Source organism: Caenorhabditis briggsae (assembly GCF_000004555.2).
Source record: "Caenorhabditis briggsae complete genome, chrIV, whole genome shotgun sequence".
Classification (NCBI taxonomy): Eukaryota; Metazoa; Nematoda; class Chromadorea; order Rhabditida; family Rhabditidae; genus Caenorhabditis; species Caenorhabditis briggsae.
In genome coordinates, this window is record NC_013487.2 from 7,937,128 (window position 1) to 7,952,276 (window position 15,149).

At 37.7% G+C, this 15,149-nt stretch overlaps 4 protein-coding genes across 4 annotated transcripts; 2 read left to right on the top strand and 2 right to left on the bottom strand.

Annotated features, from left to right (window-relative positions):
• Nucleotides 1-3,074: 3,074 nt before the first annotated feature.
• Nucleotides 3,075-4,372, top strand: Cbr-glb-23 (the record flags this gene model as incomplete). The annotated part of the gene is made up of 6 exons (XM_002633070.1): nucleotides 3,075-3,182; nucleotides 3,249-3,380; nucleotides 3,427-3,678; nucleotides 3,739-4,044; nucleotides 4,097-4,221; nucleotides 4,267-4,372. 6 exons carry the CDS (start codon nucleotides 3,075-3,077, stop codon nucleotides 4,370-4,372), a joined length of 1,029 nt encoding a protein of 342 aa, XP_002633116.1.
• Nucleotides 4,373-5,295: 923 nt separating this feature from the next.
• Cbr-kcc-1 lies at nucleotides 5,296-9,263 on the bottom strand (the record flags this gene model as incomplete). The annotated part of the gene is made up of 12 exons (XM_002633069.2): nucleotides 5,296-5,405; nucleotides 5,452-5,772; nucleotides 5,826-6,471; nucleotides 6,517-6,874; nucleotides 6,924-7,316; nucleotides 7,377-7,790; nucleotides 7,835-7,927; nucleotides 7,975-8,060; nucleotides 8,109-8,218; nucleotides 8,265-8,505; nucleotides 8,556-8,866; nucleotides 9,017-9,263. 12 exons carry the CDS (start codon nucleotides 9,261-9,263, stop codon nucleotides 5,296-5,298), a joined length of 3,330 nt encoding a protein of 1,109 aa, XP_002633115.2.
• Nucleotides 9,264-9,593: 330 nt separating this feature from the next.
• On the top strand, nucleotides 9,594-9,906 carry CBG26356 (the record flags this gene model as incomplete). The annotated part of the gene is made up of 2 exons (XM_045235545.1): nucleotides 9,594-9,656; nucleotides 9,712-9,906. 2 exons carry the CDS (start codon nucleotides 9,594-9,596, stop codon nucleotides 9,904-9,906), a joined length of 258 nt encoding a protein of 85 aa, XP_045098524.1.
• A 1,000-nt stretch (nucleotides 9,907-10,906) lies between these two features.
• On the bottom strand, nucleotides 10,907-14,879 carry CBG26357 (the record flags this gene model as incomplete). Its single annotated transcript, XM_045235546.1, has 4 exons — nucleotides 10,907-11,009; nucleotides 11,056-11,148; nucleotides 13,590-13,697; nucleotides 14,737-14,879. The coding sequence occupies 4 exons, from the start codon at nucleotides 14,877-14,879 to the stop codon at nucleotides 10,907-10,909; spliced, it is 447 nt and encodes a 148-aa protein (XP_045098525.1).
• Nucleotides 14,880-15,149: the final 270 nt, after the last annotated feature.

Here is a 15,149-nt window from a genome sequence, read left to right on the forward strand (position 1 = left end):
CTCATCACTATAATATTTTCTTTTGAAAAAAAAAGCGAAAAAAACGCTTGTAAATAATTGTTTGAATTTCTGTTGCTAGAATGATAATTCTTGATTCTTCCAGCTTTTTGTACTTTCTTGACATCAACTTTTCAATTTTTAAATTGAAGTCTTACAATTCTGGCATACCTCTGATATCTGAAATTCTAAAGGTCTTCTCAACCAGACGACTATAAAAAACCGATTTCTTTTATTCTGACTTCAATTCACAAAAATCCCTTGAATAAAAATTTTTCTAGAAACTCCAATTTCATCCATCTGAAACTACATTTCCATATATTTCTTCTATTCCTCTCTCAAACCAAGATTTTATTGTCCCCTCCTCTTCTCCATCCCCGCCCCTTTCAATACTCTTCTGAATCCAATTTATAGCCCTGGGGCCATTCACCGATCGAGAAAAAAAAGAAAACTTCTATCCTTATCCATCTCATCTTCTTTCTCCTATTCTTCCTCATTTTTGGCTTCTTTTCGAAATGAAGAATTGAAAAGAAAAAGAAGAAGCCATCAGTAATCCTTTGTTTTTTATTATCTTTCTTTCTTTAAAAATATTAACTTTTGGATCTAATCCACCTAAAATAAAATAATGCTCAAAAATTCAAGCTCAAAAAAGAAAACGTCGCGAGACAAGAAAAGGGGATCTGTTGAATGAAAGAATTCGTGGTGAAATGTTACCATTTGCTTAATTAAACCAAATTCTTCGTCTCCTCCTTCTTTTTTTTTCTTCATCTCCTTCTTCTTCTTCTCCATTTTTCCGTTTTTCTTTGTCTCGGGTATTTTTGCTCAACCAACCAGAAGTATAATACCCCCACACACAGATGTACCATTTTTCTTCAAATTTAATCGAATTTTCAGATATCAGTTTTGCAAAAAGCTAGTGATCCAGAAACTATATCTTATTATAGCACGTAGAATCTGTGAGCATTCGAAATACAAAGTTTAAAAACTAAAAAATGTTAAACTTGGAAATTCGGAAATTCGAAAATTCAAAAACTTGTGGAAATCCAGAATTTGATCTGAAAATCGAAACGGAACCTGAATGATTCTTTAGATTTTTGAATTTTCCGAAAACTCGAAAATTCAATGTGAACCTAGTTTAGAAGACAAAGTGCAAAATTAGTTTGATAGTTACCTTACAAATATGATAATCTGAATATATGTAACATTCCGCATTTTTTGAAATTCGAAGTAATCTTGTCCGGATTGGTATGCTTAAATTGATAATCTTACTGACTAAAATCTGTATTCAAAAAGTAACATTTTACTTGTTTACTATATTTGTTTTCTAGAGAATTCTTATCCTCACACACAGGAATTATATGTTCCTTTATTTACGAAATTCCAAATTCGATCTTAAATTTAACACATTTTATTTCTCTGAAACAAAAAAATAAAATAAGATCGAAATCGTCGCAATGTTCATAGATCAAACTATGAACTCTTTTATCGTTAGATGTAATCCAGGTTAGATATGAATTCCAAGTCCCTGAAAATAATAGATGAATCATTTTTCGAAAATCTGTTATTCTCTTTTTTGTTACCATCATGAGTCCTTTTGGTTTCGGGGCGCGTGCGAATGGAGCATCTCTGGAAAAGATTATTATTATGTGTGAATCGAAAATTGTCTTTGTTTTGAACCTTTGTTAGAGATAAGAAACCCTTCAGGAAGTCATAAAGATTTTCAGAAAGCAGAACGTTTCTGTCTTCTTTGATTCTAGAACTCACTGTTCAGTAAGATCCACCCAAATGATGAGAATCATCAAAACGAGAGTAAGAAGGAAGAGTAAAATCATTTTATCAAGAGAAAATGTATGAACGATTTATAAACAGAAACAATAAAGCCAACCAGGTGGGGGCATCTCTTTTTTCCCCATCGAATTTCCATATTTAAATGTTCTTTTTTTCTCGCCCCCACACGAATCTGCAGGTATATATTTCTGAAAAAAACTTCCAATATTTCAACATCCACTTTCTTTTCTGTTTCAACGTCATCAGGTACTGAGAACCCCCAGGGGACTCATTCGTACAGCTGACACGAGACAACAGAAAACATAAACTAATTGGCACATTCTCCTGTCTCTCTTCTTTTGACTCCGTGATTTTTTGGAGAAGACATCAAACTAGATGCTCCACTTATTTGGAAATAAATAGAGCGTCCCCTCTTTCCATGATTCATTATGTTCAATTGCTTGGAAACAGAGAATATACATGGCTCTTCATATGTCTTCTCGTATTTTTTATCTAATAGATGACTTGGATGAATCCCGAATTTCTTGCTTTCCATTAGATTTCGAACCATCGTGATCTTGTTTTTTTTTGTTTTGCTCATTCCCTTCTAATACCGTATTCTCACCCCAAGCCGTCCACTGAAAACCGGAAAAGAGCTTGTAATCTAAACTTTCGATATTTTGGAATTTTTAGATTTAAAAAAAATTTAGAAATAATTTACTCGACTGAATTCACCGAAACTCTTGAAATTCTTGAAACTTGACAAATTCAGTTTTTCCAAAATTCTAGAATTCCTCAGTTTTTTGAATTTTCGAAAACTTTAAAGTACGACGTCGGAGCCTGACACTTGCACTTTGAGCTCAATTATCATAGCTCCAGTAAGTGATATCAAAAATTTGTCAACTGCAAAAGAGCAAAAGTGTAGCTGATTTCATTAAAAAACATTTTGTCAGGTGACAAATTTTTATTATCTCTTATAGAAATTGAGATAATTGAGCTCAAAATGCAAGTATAGAATGGCCTCCCTCCTAATAGAGCGGTTATGTTTTTGTCAAGAAGCCTTGAACTGAATCCAGTCCTCTGAGTACTTCATAGGAACTTCTAGACAAATGAATCCTTTTATCTCATTTTTATTTTTCAGAAAACCTGTTTCTCGTTTTTTCAGAAAACTCTTATCCCATTTTATTATTACTCATACCCGAAGGCCCTCTTATGATTCATTTTTCTCGCTCATGCATTTTCAATTTCTTCAAATCTTTTTCTTTCATGTTCCCCTTTCTTTTTTTCAGCAAAAACACGTTCAGATTAAAATGGGAAATACACATCCGGGTGCCGCATCAACACCGTCAAAATCTTTCAAGGGAAAGCTGGGACGTCAAAGAAGATTGTCGGATCCGAGTCAGAGCCAGAACGTCAAGGTATGAGAGAAACCACACCTCTTTTCACTCTTATTATTGTGAGCAATGCTAAAACGTCTGTTTAAGAATTCCCATTTGGCTCCTGGATCTTCTGGAAACTCGCAGTCTTGTACTACTCCACCAACTATTCAAATCAATGGAAAAGAAAGTTTCGATGAGTTCGAGCATGGACAATTGAGAGCTAAAAGTGCAAGCACTGTAAGTTGTATCTCCGATTCGATAATCCTGATTTCTTGTTTCTTAGGACTTCTCATCTCTCCGTTCCACGTCTCCAATCGTTTACCAAAACAAAAGCCAGAAGAACAGCGCTTCGGAGCGCCGAAAAATCTTTTTGACGTCTTCTACGAACCAGGAGGGCATGGCTAGAAGTCTCGATGATTCGATGACGGCAAAAATGAGTTCGATGATTCGAACAAAGTCGCATTCTCCATTGAAACAAATGAGGACATATTCCTTTCGGTCGATTCCCAGCGAGGAGAATCTGATTGATAAGGAGGTAATCCATTATCAAGCCAGCTTATCTGTCATTATCTGAAGTTCACTTTTCATTTTTCAGTGTTGCGAAATCATCGGCGACTCGTGGAGAATCGTCGAGTCCCGTGCTTCTTCCACATTCCCAACTGCTTGCTTCGGTCTCTTCGTTCTTAGACGTGTCCTACAGAGGATCCCAATACTGTGTCCGCTATTCAGTCTTTCGGAGTCTGACGACATCTTCAAATTGCCCGAGAACCATCCAGTTCGCCGTCACGCCCGTCTTTTCACCAATATTCTTCATATCTCGGTGAAAAATGTGGATGAATTGGAAGCTCAGGTTGCACCGACTGTATTCAAGTATGGAGAGAGACACTACAGACCGGATATTGTGAGTTTTGATACGCGAAAAGCCATTTAAGCTATAGTACTGTATACTTTAGACTCCACATATGACAGAAGAAAACGTCCGCATCTTCTGTGCTCAAATCGTCTGCACGGTTTTCGATTTTCTTTGCGAAACTGAAGCAACACCAAAATGTGCTGAATCGTGGATTGAATTGATGAGGTTGGAATGCATTGCTCAAGTTCAAAGTTAATCGAACCTTTTCAGATATCTCGGTCAAAAACTACTAGACGGTTTCGACTTTGCGAAGCTCACGGCTGAGCGAAAAATCTCAATAAACCGAAACGATCATCATCTGTTCCTCATGTTATGAAAGTTCCAAGCCTTTTTGTGATATTTTGTGATCAACTCTGTAATATTTAATAAACCTGAACAAAAGAACTATCGAGAGAACAAATCTAACCATTTATAGCATGCTACATATATAAATGGAAACAAAACAAAGAAGTCTTCTGGAAAAATAGCTCGAATATAAATATGCTATTGGAGGGGGTGAATGATGATGATAAAAAAGCCAGTCAGTCTCCGTTAGCACAAAAAACTGTGAAAGATAAAAAAGAAGGGGAGAAGGGAGCGGGGACAGAGAAGAGAGAATAATGGTTTACGTAAGGTTACGGTACTAACATCGGCAATGTTTAGTGGGGGAAAAGTCTACAAAGTTGGAAGAAACAGAAAAGAGGAAGTGGGTTATACCTTAATAATTCAAGAAAAGAAAAAAAAACCATGGAAGACCTAGAAATATGTATATGTATATATTTTTTATATAAAATGCCGTTCATCATATTCCGACGAAAGTACGGAAGACGCCGCAACTAACACAGCGACTTAACGTAACCACAAAGACCATAGAGGCAATAGCAATGTTACAAGAGTGTGTTTGGGGAGAGAGTAAGACGAGCAGAAGTGTCTTTGTATGAAACCGAAATTCAGAGAAACAAGAATGATTAGATGAGCGCGAAGTGAATTATGCTGTATACGTATGAAGATGTGCGATAAATCAGAAGACTACAGGAGGTCAAGCATGAATGAGAGCTTGACAACAACGTCTCAGAAGGAAACAATATAAGGAATTGTTCTACAGGTTTGAAGGAGAATGTGAGAAGAGAGGAGTGATTTACTTGGGAAAGGAGGGAGAGGGGGCAAGAGATTGCAAAACATTCAGCATTGATTACTAAATAACAGGACGGAAACATAATATATAGTTTCATGACAAAATGAAGCACAGCACCTGGACTGTTATGAGCTTTCGGTGATAACTTCTTTTCCTGTTCCTCGCACAAAAATTACTCGGTTCAACTTGTCAGTCATGACTTCCAAGTAGTGAACATAGTCATCCAGCGCTTGTTCTGAAAATAATGTTTATGAAACTGTTTTTTAAGAAAAAAAACTAACGGTCTTTGTGTACTGGAGGCTTAGGTAAGTTGAGGAGAATCAGTTGAGAGTTGGCTGAATGTTGTAGCAGCAGTTCGTTTAGTCGAACAGCTGTATGCATCTTGGATACTTTCGACCTGTCAAGTGCCTTCATCCTTTCCTTCTTCGTTTTCGTTTCTTGGTTTGCCTGCTCGTTGTCCGTTGTCGGCGACTTCTTGTCCAGCGTCTCTTCGCTTCCTGTCGTCGTTCCCTCATCCGAATCCTTCGAATTCTCGCGCTTCTCGGATGTGACAAGCGGTGATACTGCTCGTGGAGCATTTGGTGGCAGCGATAGTGTCATTCCTGTAAGAACAGTAGAAATCAGAAAAAATTTGCGGATTTTTTAATATTTGTACCTCCACCAGACACCTTTTGCAGATCTCTCATCATCATAGTTCGTTCTTCCATAAGCAATGTTCGTTCGAAGGCATTCTTCGAGATTTCTGGATCTGCCAACTCGACAATCATGATTTTGGCGTCGATACGAAGTTGGTATACGTACTTTTGTAGGTCTTCTTGCATCTTCACGTTGTTATCCGACTCTTGGGCAATACCAATAACACGAAGCTTGCATCCGCGCCAGACTTTGTGTTGTTTGAGAAGATACCCCATGAGTAAGCAGAGACCTCCATCATGGACAATCCAGTAAACATCGATCATTCCACTCATTCTGAAGACAGCCGATGGGAAGTCAATTATACCCTTGGCGACTACAATAGCCATGTCATTGATCGAAGCGGCGTGTACTTTCTCTATGAATGTGTTGTATTCGGTCATGTCCTCCTCACGTTCATGTACTGGCCACGAAATGAGCATTGTGTTCGGTTTGAGTCCTCCGAGGCCGACAGATTGAACAAGAGTGGACATCGATCCTCTTACTTGATCTTCCGAGTGAACGAGAGTCTTGGCGAAACCACGAAGACGAACTTGGTTCATGTCGAAGTCCATGCGTGCCTTCACTTGCTCTCCCTTCTTCTTGTCATCAGGACTGGTTGGATCTCCCTAGAGTGACTATCAATTAGTTTTTTATGAGTAACTTTGACAAACCTTCAAGAAAGCCGTAACAACAGTCAAACCCTTTCCAGCCTTGAGTTGAGATGCCAAGTTGAGAAGGTTCAAATAACGAACATCGATGATTTCCTTTGACCATTGCATGGAGAGAAGAAGCAGAAGCTGTGGTCTCCAGTTCTTCGGATGTGGCTCCTTATCTTCAATCTTCATCAAAGAGTACTGTGCGGTAGTCAGTGCAAGTCCACGAATTCCATCTCCCCACTCCTTTTTAGCTCCTTTCCATTCGACGTATTTGTAGATGACAAGGCAAAGAAGACAAGCGACTATGGCGTAATCCCAATGGGTGGAGAACATGATGAAGAAGCAGAGAACAGCTCCAAGAAGCGAAAGGAACCTGTAAAAGTATGCAATCCGATGAGAAATTAGAGTGGTAATAAACATACCAATGGTAGTACTTGAATCTTGGTCTCCAGTTTGGTGCTCCAAGAAGTGAATGGAGAGTGCAGATGATATTGACGAAAGCATAGCACATCAAGAAGAAGAAATCCACAACAGCAGCGATTGTGTCCATGCTTCCCATGAGAATAGCGATTTCAGCAATAACAGTGGTCAATATTAATCCAAGGAATGGTTCATTGTTGGCAGTGACCTTCTTGAATGGTGACAGAATCGGGATGACTTCGTCTTTAGCTATAGCTTGAAGAAGACGTGGAGCAGAGCAGAGACATTGAAGAGCAGCACCGAAAGTCGATAAAAACGATCCAATGAGAAGAACCCATGGAGATGGCCAGGAAAGAAGGGCGACAACCATTTGCCCGCCTACAGATTGTCCATTCCTAAAATTATTTGATATTTATGTGGAATGTGTGAAATATAAGAGAAAAAGAAGCCCTTACTTGTCTCTCAAGACTGCACCGTCGATGGCTCCGCCAAAAATGAAAGCCAATGAGAAGTAGATGAATGATGTTGTCAGGTTAGCAGCGATGGTTCCAGCAGGAATCGAAGCTTGCGGATTTTTCAAATCTCCACTCATGTTTGCTCCGGTGAAAATTCCTGTTACTGCTGGGAAATAGATAGCCAATAGGACGAAGAATGTGGTGCGAACGTCTTGATAAACATCAACCTTCAGGTCTGCTGGGATTCCAACTGCGGCTTGGTTCTTGGCAAGATAGTTAGGTCCAAGGTTGTTGAGAAGTGTTTTTCCGCCCTGGAACCCTGGGAAACCATTGATGCAACTGAATCCGCCTCGTGCGAGCATTGTATCATTGCATCCTTCTGGTCCGCAAACTTTATCCAAGAGATAAGTGTTGCTGAAACACGGATATTTTTCGGCGAGGATTTCAAATAAACTCACTTATTGTTGCAGTAACCACAAATATCGTCGAGGGCCACTGTTTCATTGTGTAATGCGCTCGATTGGAGGAGGCGTTCATTGAACATGCAAACACTGGAAAAATTGTTTTATTTTCAATTACTTGTATTAATAATCCTCACTATTGTCCTGAATCTGGGTACATGGTTTTCGTAGCTCCACCAGCATAACAAGCTAGAATCGACAAGATCACACAAATGAGCGAAACCTGAATACAAAAAATTTAAAGAAAGCATAAAAAAGGGAAATATCATACAGGTGCGAGCATTTGCACAAACTTGACACCCATGGCAACAATTGCGAATTCGATCAAGAGCAGTATCGTGGAGTAGAATCGGAGAGAGTTGGTCATAGTACCGAAAAGAGCTGAAATTTTAGCAATGAGGCCAGTTTGTAGGTAATGGAAACTAACAAGTATCGTGTTGTCCGTCGGATCCGCCGAAAGTGAGTCCTGGGAAGATGTACAGCAACAAAATTTCAACTCCTCCGACCAAGTACATGGAAGTAGCAACAGTGTTAGCAAGGTAGAACAGGATTCCGACAGCTGATCCAAACTCGGGACCCAAATTACGAGAAATCATAAAGTAAGCACCACCAGATTCCACGACACCATTTGTTGCAACAGCCGAGATCGAGATACATGTTAGGAAGGTCTGAAAGTTAGGAAAAACATTTCGCTCAACCGAAACCATTAAAAACATACACAGAAGCAGCAAAGGAAGAGAAGAAGGAATGTCTGTCCGAGACCAGCGATTCCGACAAGCCAGAAGAGACGAATGAACATGGTAACTCCGAGAATATGCTGTATGGTCGGCAGATAAACTCCTAGAAGTACACCAAGATCAGCTTTTCCTCCATGGCCTCCGTGAGATGAGCTTTGAGCTCGTTCAAGAGGTCCTGGGGTGATATGGGCCTTCAAATAACTCGAGAAGAATGGCATGGATGGCTCTTCAAAAAGAGCGAGATTGTGATTGCCACCAGCATCTTTGTTGGATCCCCATGCGTAGAGTTCTCCTGAAATTACATTGTTCATCAAAGCCGACATCAAGATTTTAATTTTAGTTTACTCCACTAGACATGGGCCCTTTTTTGCCGTTCCACTAAAAGAGAAGAAAAATAGCTGGTTAAAATTTGCACTAGCAGAACCGAGGGCAAGAAACCTACTATGACTGTCGTCTCTAGTCATTGGCGGTGGTGCATCAGTCTCGACAGAGAGCAAGAATCTAGAAGAGACTTTCGTTGGGTGCCTGACTATTCCGGACGTGTTTGGAGCCGTTGGTCCCACCTGGTGGTGAGTGGCCAAAAGACTCGAGTGCTCGTGAGAACCCCCATCTTGATGATGATCATCGCCGCCGATCACGAATTTGAACGATGGCGGCGCGGGTGGACCGGTACCGTTGGTGATGGTCATTTAACTATGGTTAGGGTGAGAAGCAGATAAATATTGTTTATATTTGAGTTCTCTGTTGTTGAGTTGTTGACGTTGTTGATGATTGAATTGGTGACAAGCTGAAGGTTATTGCGAATTGAAATGAAGAAGAATACTATAAGGAAAGCTTTCAAAATAGGATCAAAGCAGAATAGAAGAAGAAAAACAAATTCCTAGCGAAATTAGTGTACTTTTTGCTTTTTTTCTGTTTGAACATTATGGAGATCGGAAAATAACTCTTGTAAGCAATACTAGATAGCCGTCTGACGAAAGACGCACCGGCGACTTATTATTATCATCAAGGAATTTAGTATGGTTGGTTGGCAATTACCAATGATAAAATCAAAAATTTGCAAAATTGATAGTGTTTCCGCTGTCGATGCGAAAATATTGCTCCCTCATGTGATTTATGAAGAGCAAAAGTTTAGAGTGTGTGTGGATGAGGGGCATTCCTACTTCTAAACTGAGAATTTTTTGTTGCTTTCGTTTTGCTAGTATCATCACTCACAAGACAAATAATTGGGTGAAGAGAGCAGAGATAGAACCATTTGAAAAACATTGGCAAATAAAGAAACGATTTGTGCAGAAAAAAAACACTGTCAGAACGGTTGAGTCGTTCCACTGAGATTTGGAAATCTATCCCTCGTCCTATAGAAAACTATGAAGTATTCGAGCTGATTCTCGATGATGCACTTGGGTCTATTGTGAATGAACACGAATAGACTAGAAACTATTATCTTCTTGTGTTCTGTGTGCGTTTTTTGATGTTTTATCATTATCAGTGAAAATCAGAAAAATCGCAACGAAAAAGTTCAAGAGATGATATATTCTCTCCATGTAATAATTTTCAAAGACGAAAATGTTCAAAATTTGGTAATTTAAGAAATTTTCAAACAGAAAATTATGAAGACCAAAAAATAAATTAATTTCCAAAGGAAACATTGATATTTTAAAGAAAATATCAAATTTTGGTGTATTTTCAATGAAAGGATATCCCAATTGTTCATATTTTACTAAAATACATGAATAAAAAACAGTAACTAGGTCGAAAATCGAAGAAGCAGGTAGAAAATTGAAATTGATTGAAATTTACACGTTCAAATTTTTCTCGGTGTTCACACATTTTGCGCGTAAAATAAAATGCAGCTTGTTAACAGTAACCCTGATTAAAAAAAAAACAAAAAAACGTCGTAAATAAACTTTTCCCCAAAATTTCGGTCAAAAGCAAATTTTGGTTGCGAAAAATTGTTCTGGAAAGCGAAAAGTGTGATATTTGACACGGTTACATTCAAATCTTTGTACAGACGGCTCTCTTCCATGGCGCCAGCTGTCCTTTCCATCTCAAGGTCGCTGAATAAGAGGATGAGAGTGCGATGTTCTCAAAGAGGAACAGATGAAATGAAGCAAAACAAAATTAGATGAATATATGAATACTTGGATAGTTTGAATTAAAAGTAGAAAGAGCGGAACGAAAAAAATTAAGGACATGCAAATACGACCGAAGTGAATCATCGTCTGACTCTATCAGTTGGTTGTGTTCCGCCTGTGTTTTTATGTGCTCTTTTGTGCTCTTTTTAGGACATTTAATGACGTTAAGGTGTTGAGTATCAAAATTCTTATGGGCTTCAATGAACTAAGTTCGATTTTTCTTTTGCATTTAAACAAAACTCACTGTCTCCTACACTTGCAGTTGAGATGTTGCGATGACGATCTTCAAGTCCATTGCCACTAAAAAATAGAATAAGATTTATTTGATTCAATAATTCATACTTACGCATTATCCGGAGTCAAAACTATTTCCGGCTGCTGCGCTGCCGCGGTTTTGTCGTCGTCCATCACTAGATTGCGCCACCACGACGACGCTCTTCTGGAAATTGAAGATGTTTAGAATTTCAAACTGATGACTAGATTCTTGATAAATCAAAGCATATGTGTGTTCTGACTTGATCATTGATGCTACTCTCTCCAATCCTTATGATCTTCTATCGATTACTGATGATTCGCGTCATCAATGGCAATTTTTTAAAATAGGGAAAAGGTCCTTGTTATCATTCATAATCATGTGTGATAACTAGTTTTCTCATATGGACACAAATATGGATGAGAACTTTGGAGAAATTGAGAAGTGAAGGGTATCATCTTACTCAATTGTTTTCTAAAGTTTATTACTCTTTTGATTTCTTATCAATCACAGAAAACAGTTTCGCTAAAAAGGATCAATAGATTACTATTTTTAGAATGAGCGGAAATCGGATTCAGAAGTTGGAAAAAATCGAAAAAGTGTACTTCTAGATTTACATAACTTTACTTTTCAAAATCATAAGAAAGTTCGTCTAAGGGACCTGAAAACTGAAAGTTACGGTAATTGGAAAATCGAATAATTTCAAAAGATCAGATTTCAACTCGAAATTAATATTGCGAGAAAGCTCGGAAGCTATGTTAGGAATCTTATCTCGTAATAATGTAGACTCAATTAGAACGGAAGTACTCATTCCCAACTTGGAGAATATATAATCAACATATGAGACGCAGAAATAATTATCCTGATCAGTTCGTTCAGAAGGTGATACGCCTTCTATTACCCGCCAAAAGAAACAATGAATACAGAGACACAGAAAGATATTCGGCAAATCTTTATCTTCTTCTTCCTTTCTCTTCTATCAATCTATCTCTTCATCTTTTATCAATTTCTCGACGATCCGATTTCCGAAATTTACCTAATGTGTCTGTTCAATTTACGCATGTGAAATTGAGATGAATTACGAGATCATGGTTTGTTTTTCACTTTTTTTTCTCCCGAATTTTCCTTTTTTAACATAATCCATGGTGTTTTACAATAATCCTAAATTTTCCGAAAATTTCAATTTGCATAACCCTCTGATCAGTGGGTGTTCTAGCGATCAGTTAGTCAGAAAACTTGAATCTGAAATTTTGAAAGAAAGTGTCACCTGACTAACTTTAAGAACATGCAAAAATACAGTTGTTCAAATACAGGTACAAATGCCCTTTTTGAAAATATAAAGCAGATGAATTTTGTGATGAAATTGAGGGAGAAAAATGACTGGACACTGGTCAAAAAACCAAGTCAAGGTACTCAAGAAGGACAAGACAGAGTCTCTTGAGATATCTGATATCAATCTGACCTCTATCATTTTTATCATTTTCTCTCGGTTTTTTGTTTATTTTTGAGTAACGAACACAGATCACCCGCTGCTCGTTTCCGTGTCCATTCCACCTTTTGTGATTTAAACAAAATGTCTCTGGGAGGAGTTTCGAAAATAAGGTGATCAGTTTGAAAAATATTATTAGTGGTAGTTAAAAGAAAGTACCCCGTATACCGAAAATTCTCTATTCGAAGCCCACGCGAACCGTCATCTTTGAGCTCAATTATCTTGATTTCTGTGAGAGCTCTCAAAAAGTTGTCAACTAATAAATTACTTATCACAATATCGCCAATATTTTATCAGCTGAAAAAATTTTGACATCTCTTATAGGAACCGAGATAATGGAACTCGAAGTGCACGATAGGGTGGGCCTCAATTAGAGCACTTACAGTATCCTCGAACATTGACTCTACTTTTTTAGGGTATTGTAGGAGATCAAACAATTATTGACTTATGCATGATTGTCTTATCACGGCGATTTTTTCGGGATATGTATTGTGTAAATGATGAGAAACAACTATTTGAAAAGCGTCCCGGAAAAACATCAGCGTGTCTAATTATCCTAGAGGGTCTAAGTGACCTAGAAAGATGCTCACCTCAATAATCCTAACTGAAAAACTTGTAGTAGGAATATATGAATTTTATGACTCGTTCTAGTAGAAATAATCATTGAGCATGAGACGGACTATTTGAAATGACAATAACTTCAACTTCTTACAAACATCAATCTATTTTTTCTTTTCAGATAAATAAATAGTAAACCAGACAAGAGCGAGAGAAACGCAGACATCGAAAGAAACATGTTCTTCTTCTTATGCTTATTCATCATACTATACAGTGCTCAAGCCTCTTCTTTTTTTTCAATTTGAAACTGAAAATACAATGAGATGACGATGACGTCATCAGACAATTGAGAGGGGGCACCGATGATAAATCGAAAGAGGAATCAATGAGAAATTAGGTTTTTCGGCTCTGATTCATTGGGTTTTTGAATTCTGATTTTCATTATGAAAACATGAGTTCCAGGTGAACAATGGTTCCAGAAAATGGAATGTTTGATAAACTAATTTTCTCAAAATTAGAAAATCTGATTCTGTTACACAACAGAAGTTATCAGACACTTCCAGAAACTTCCAGAACTAACCTCTCAGCTTTCGGAGTATCAGGAGTCTCGAATATCACGACAGATGCCTTTTTGGTTGGTGGCATCGCGTTTTTCACCACTTCCACTGAACTCACACGTCTTCCGAATCTTAAAAAAATTGTTGATTTTTGAAGATTTTGTAACTGATGTCAGAAATTTCCTTCTTTTCTCAATTACTTCCCTGTTCTTTCTTGATAAGTGTATCTTCTTTTTGTTTCATTTTCATCTTTTTTTGATCAGAAAAAGGTTAAAATAAGGAGAGATAAACCTGTTTGTGGTCATGGGAAAATGGATACATTTTGTTCTTCTTAATTACAGAAAAAGATATGTACTGTGGAAAGTGATTGATGATTTCTTACATTTTATCAAAGTTCTGATAAACTTAAAAGATGCTGGGAAGAATTTCAGGTTTGTTCTTGATTCAGGGGTTTTATGAAATATTACATACCGCCTGAATAACTTTCTGAAATCAAAACTAATTTCCAAGAATTTCTTTTTGTACTGGAATCTATTAAAGTTATTCAAAATATGGTAGGCAGAACTGAAATGTTATGAGATTTCATAGGAATTCAAAGATACTTCCAGACTTGTGTGAAAGTATTATTTCCCGTTTACCTATCTTCGAAGTTCTCGAACGTTCTATTCGCAGGGATGGCGCATAATTACCCGGAATCAAGTTTGCACCAGCATACAATTTGTTTAAAGCGTTGTACAGAGCTCAAATTTGAAATGCAAAACTTCAAATAATTCATCAGTAAACTGGCAACATTTCGAATTGATTGATAATTTTTGAGCTGAGTTATTGCTTGTCAAAGTTGCTTCATCTTATGGAAATCAAAACGGCGTGCAAGATTTCATCTTTGGACAATCATTACAAAACCTATACTTGAGGAATTGACTTGAAAATTTCAGTAGCTTTGAATCAAACGTAAAATTACATTTCCACCAATTTTCGTGCTCCCAAGATTCTGATGTCTGAAGATATATCCATTTTTATCAGTCCGGGTAACTGGGCGCCACCCTTCAAAGTAGTGTTACCGAACCCCGCTCACTATCATTAATATCTCTAATTTTTCTGTTTGCTATATCCGAATAATGTTTTTCTTCTCAAGTAAAAATAAAGGTAACTGGTAGCATATGTATTTACCCAGGCGGAACATCCACTTTGTTTCTGATTGCACTAGCTGGCTGTTGTTGTTGTGCATTTCCAGCTGCCTGGGCCACAGCGGGTGCTGCTGCTCCAGTTGCTGGTGGAGATCCCGTGTTATCCTGTGAACTGTCGTCCCCCATGAAGACTTTCAAATTTGAGATGCCTCTGAAAGCGATGAAAATAAACATGAACAAATATTTTGAAACGAATGTGTCAAGTATGTAATGGATGTGCTGAGTAGAGAAAAAAAAACGAAAAACAGAGAAACAAGGAAGAGAAGAAAAAGAAGAGTGTGTTAAAAATATGAAGATCTGGTTAATGAAAGCTCATTTTCTATGTATGAATAGCAATGGACAGAAACAACTGGACATAGAGGAACCTTCTAGCTTTACCAGCATTTATTATTTTAA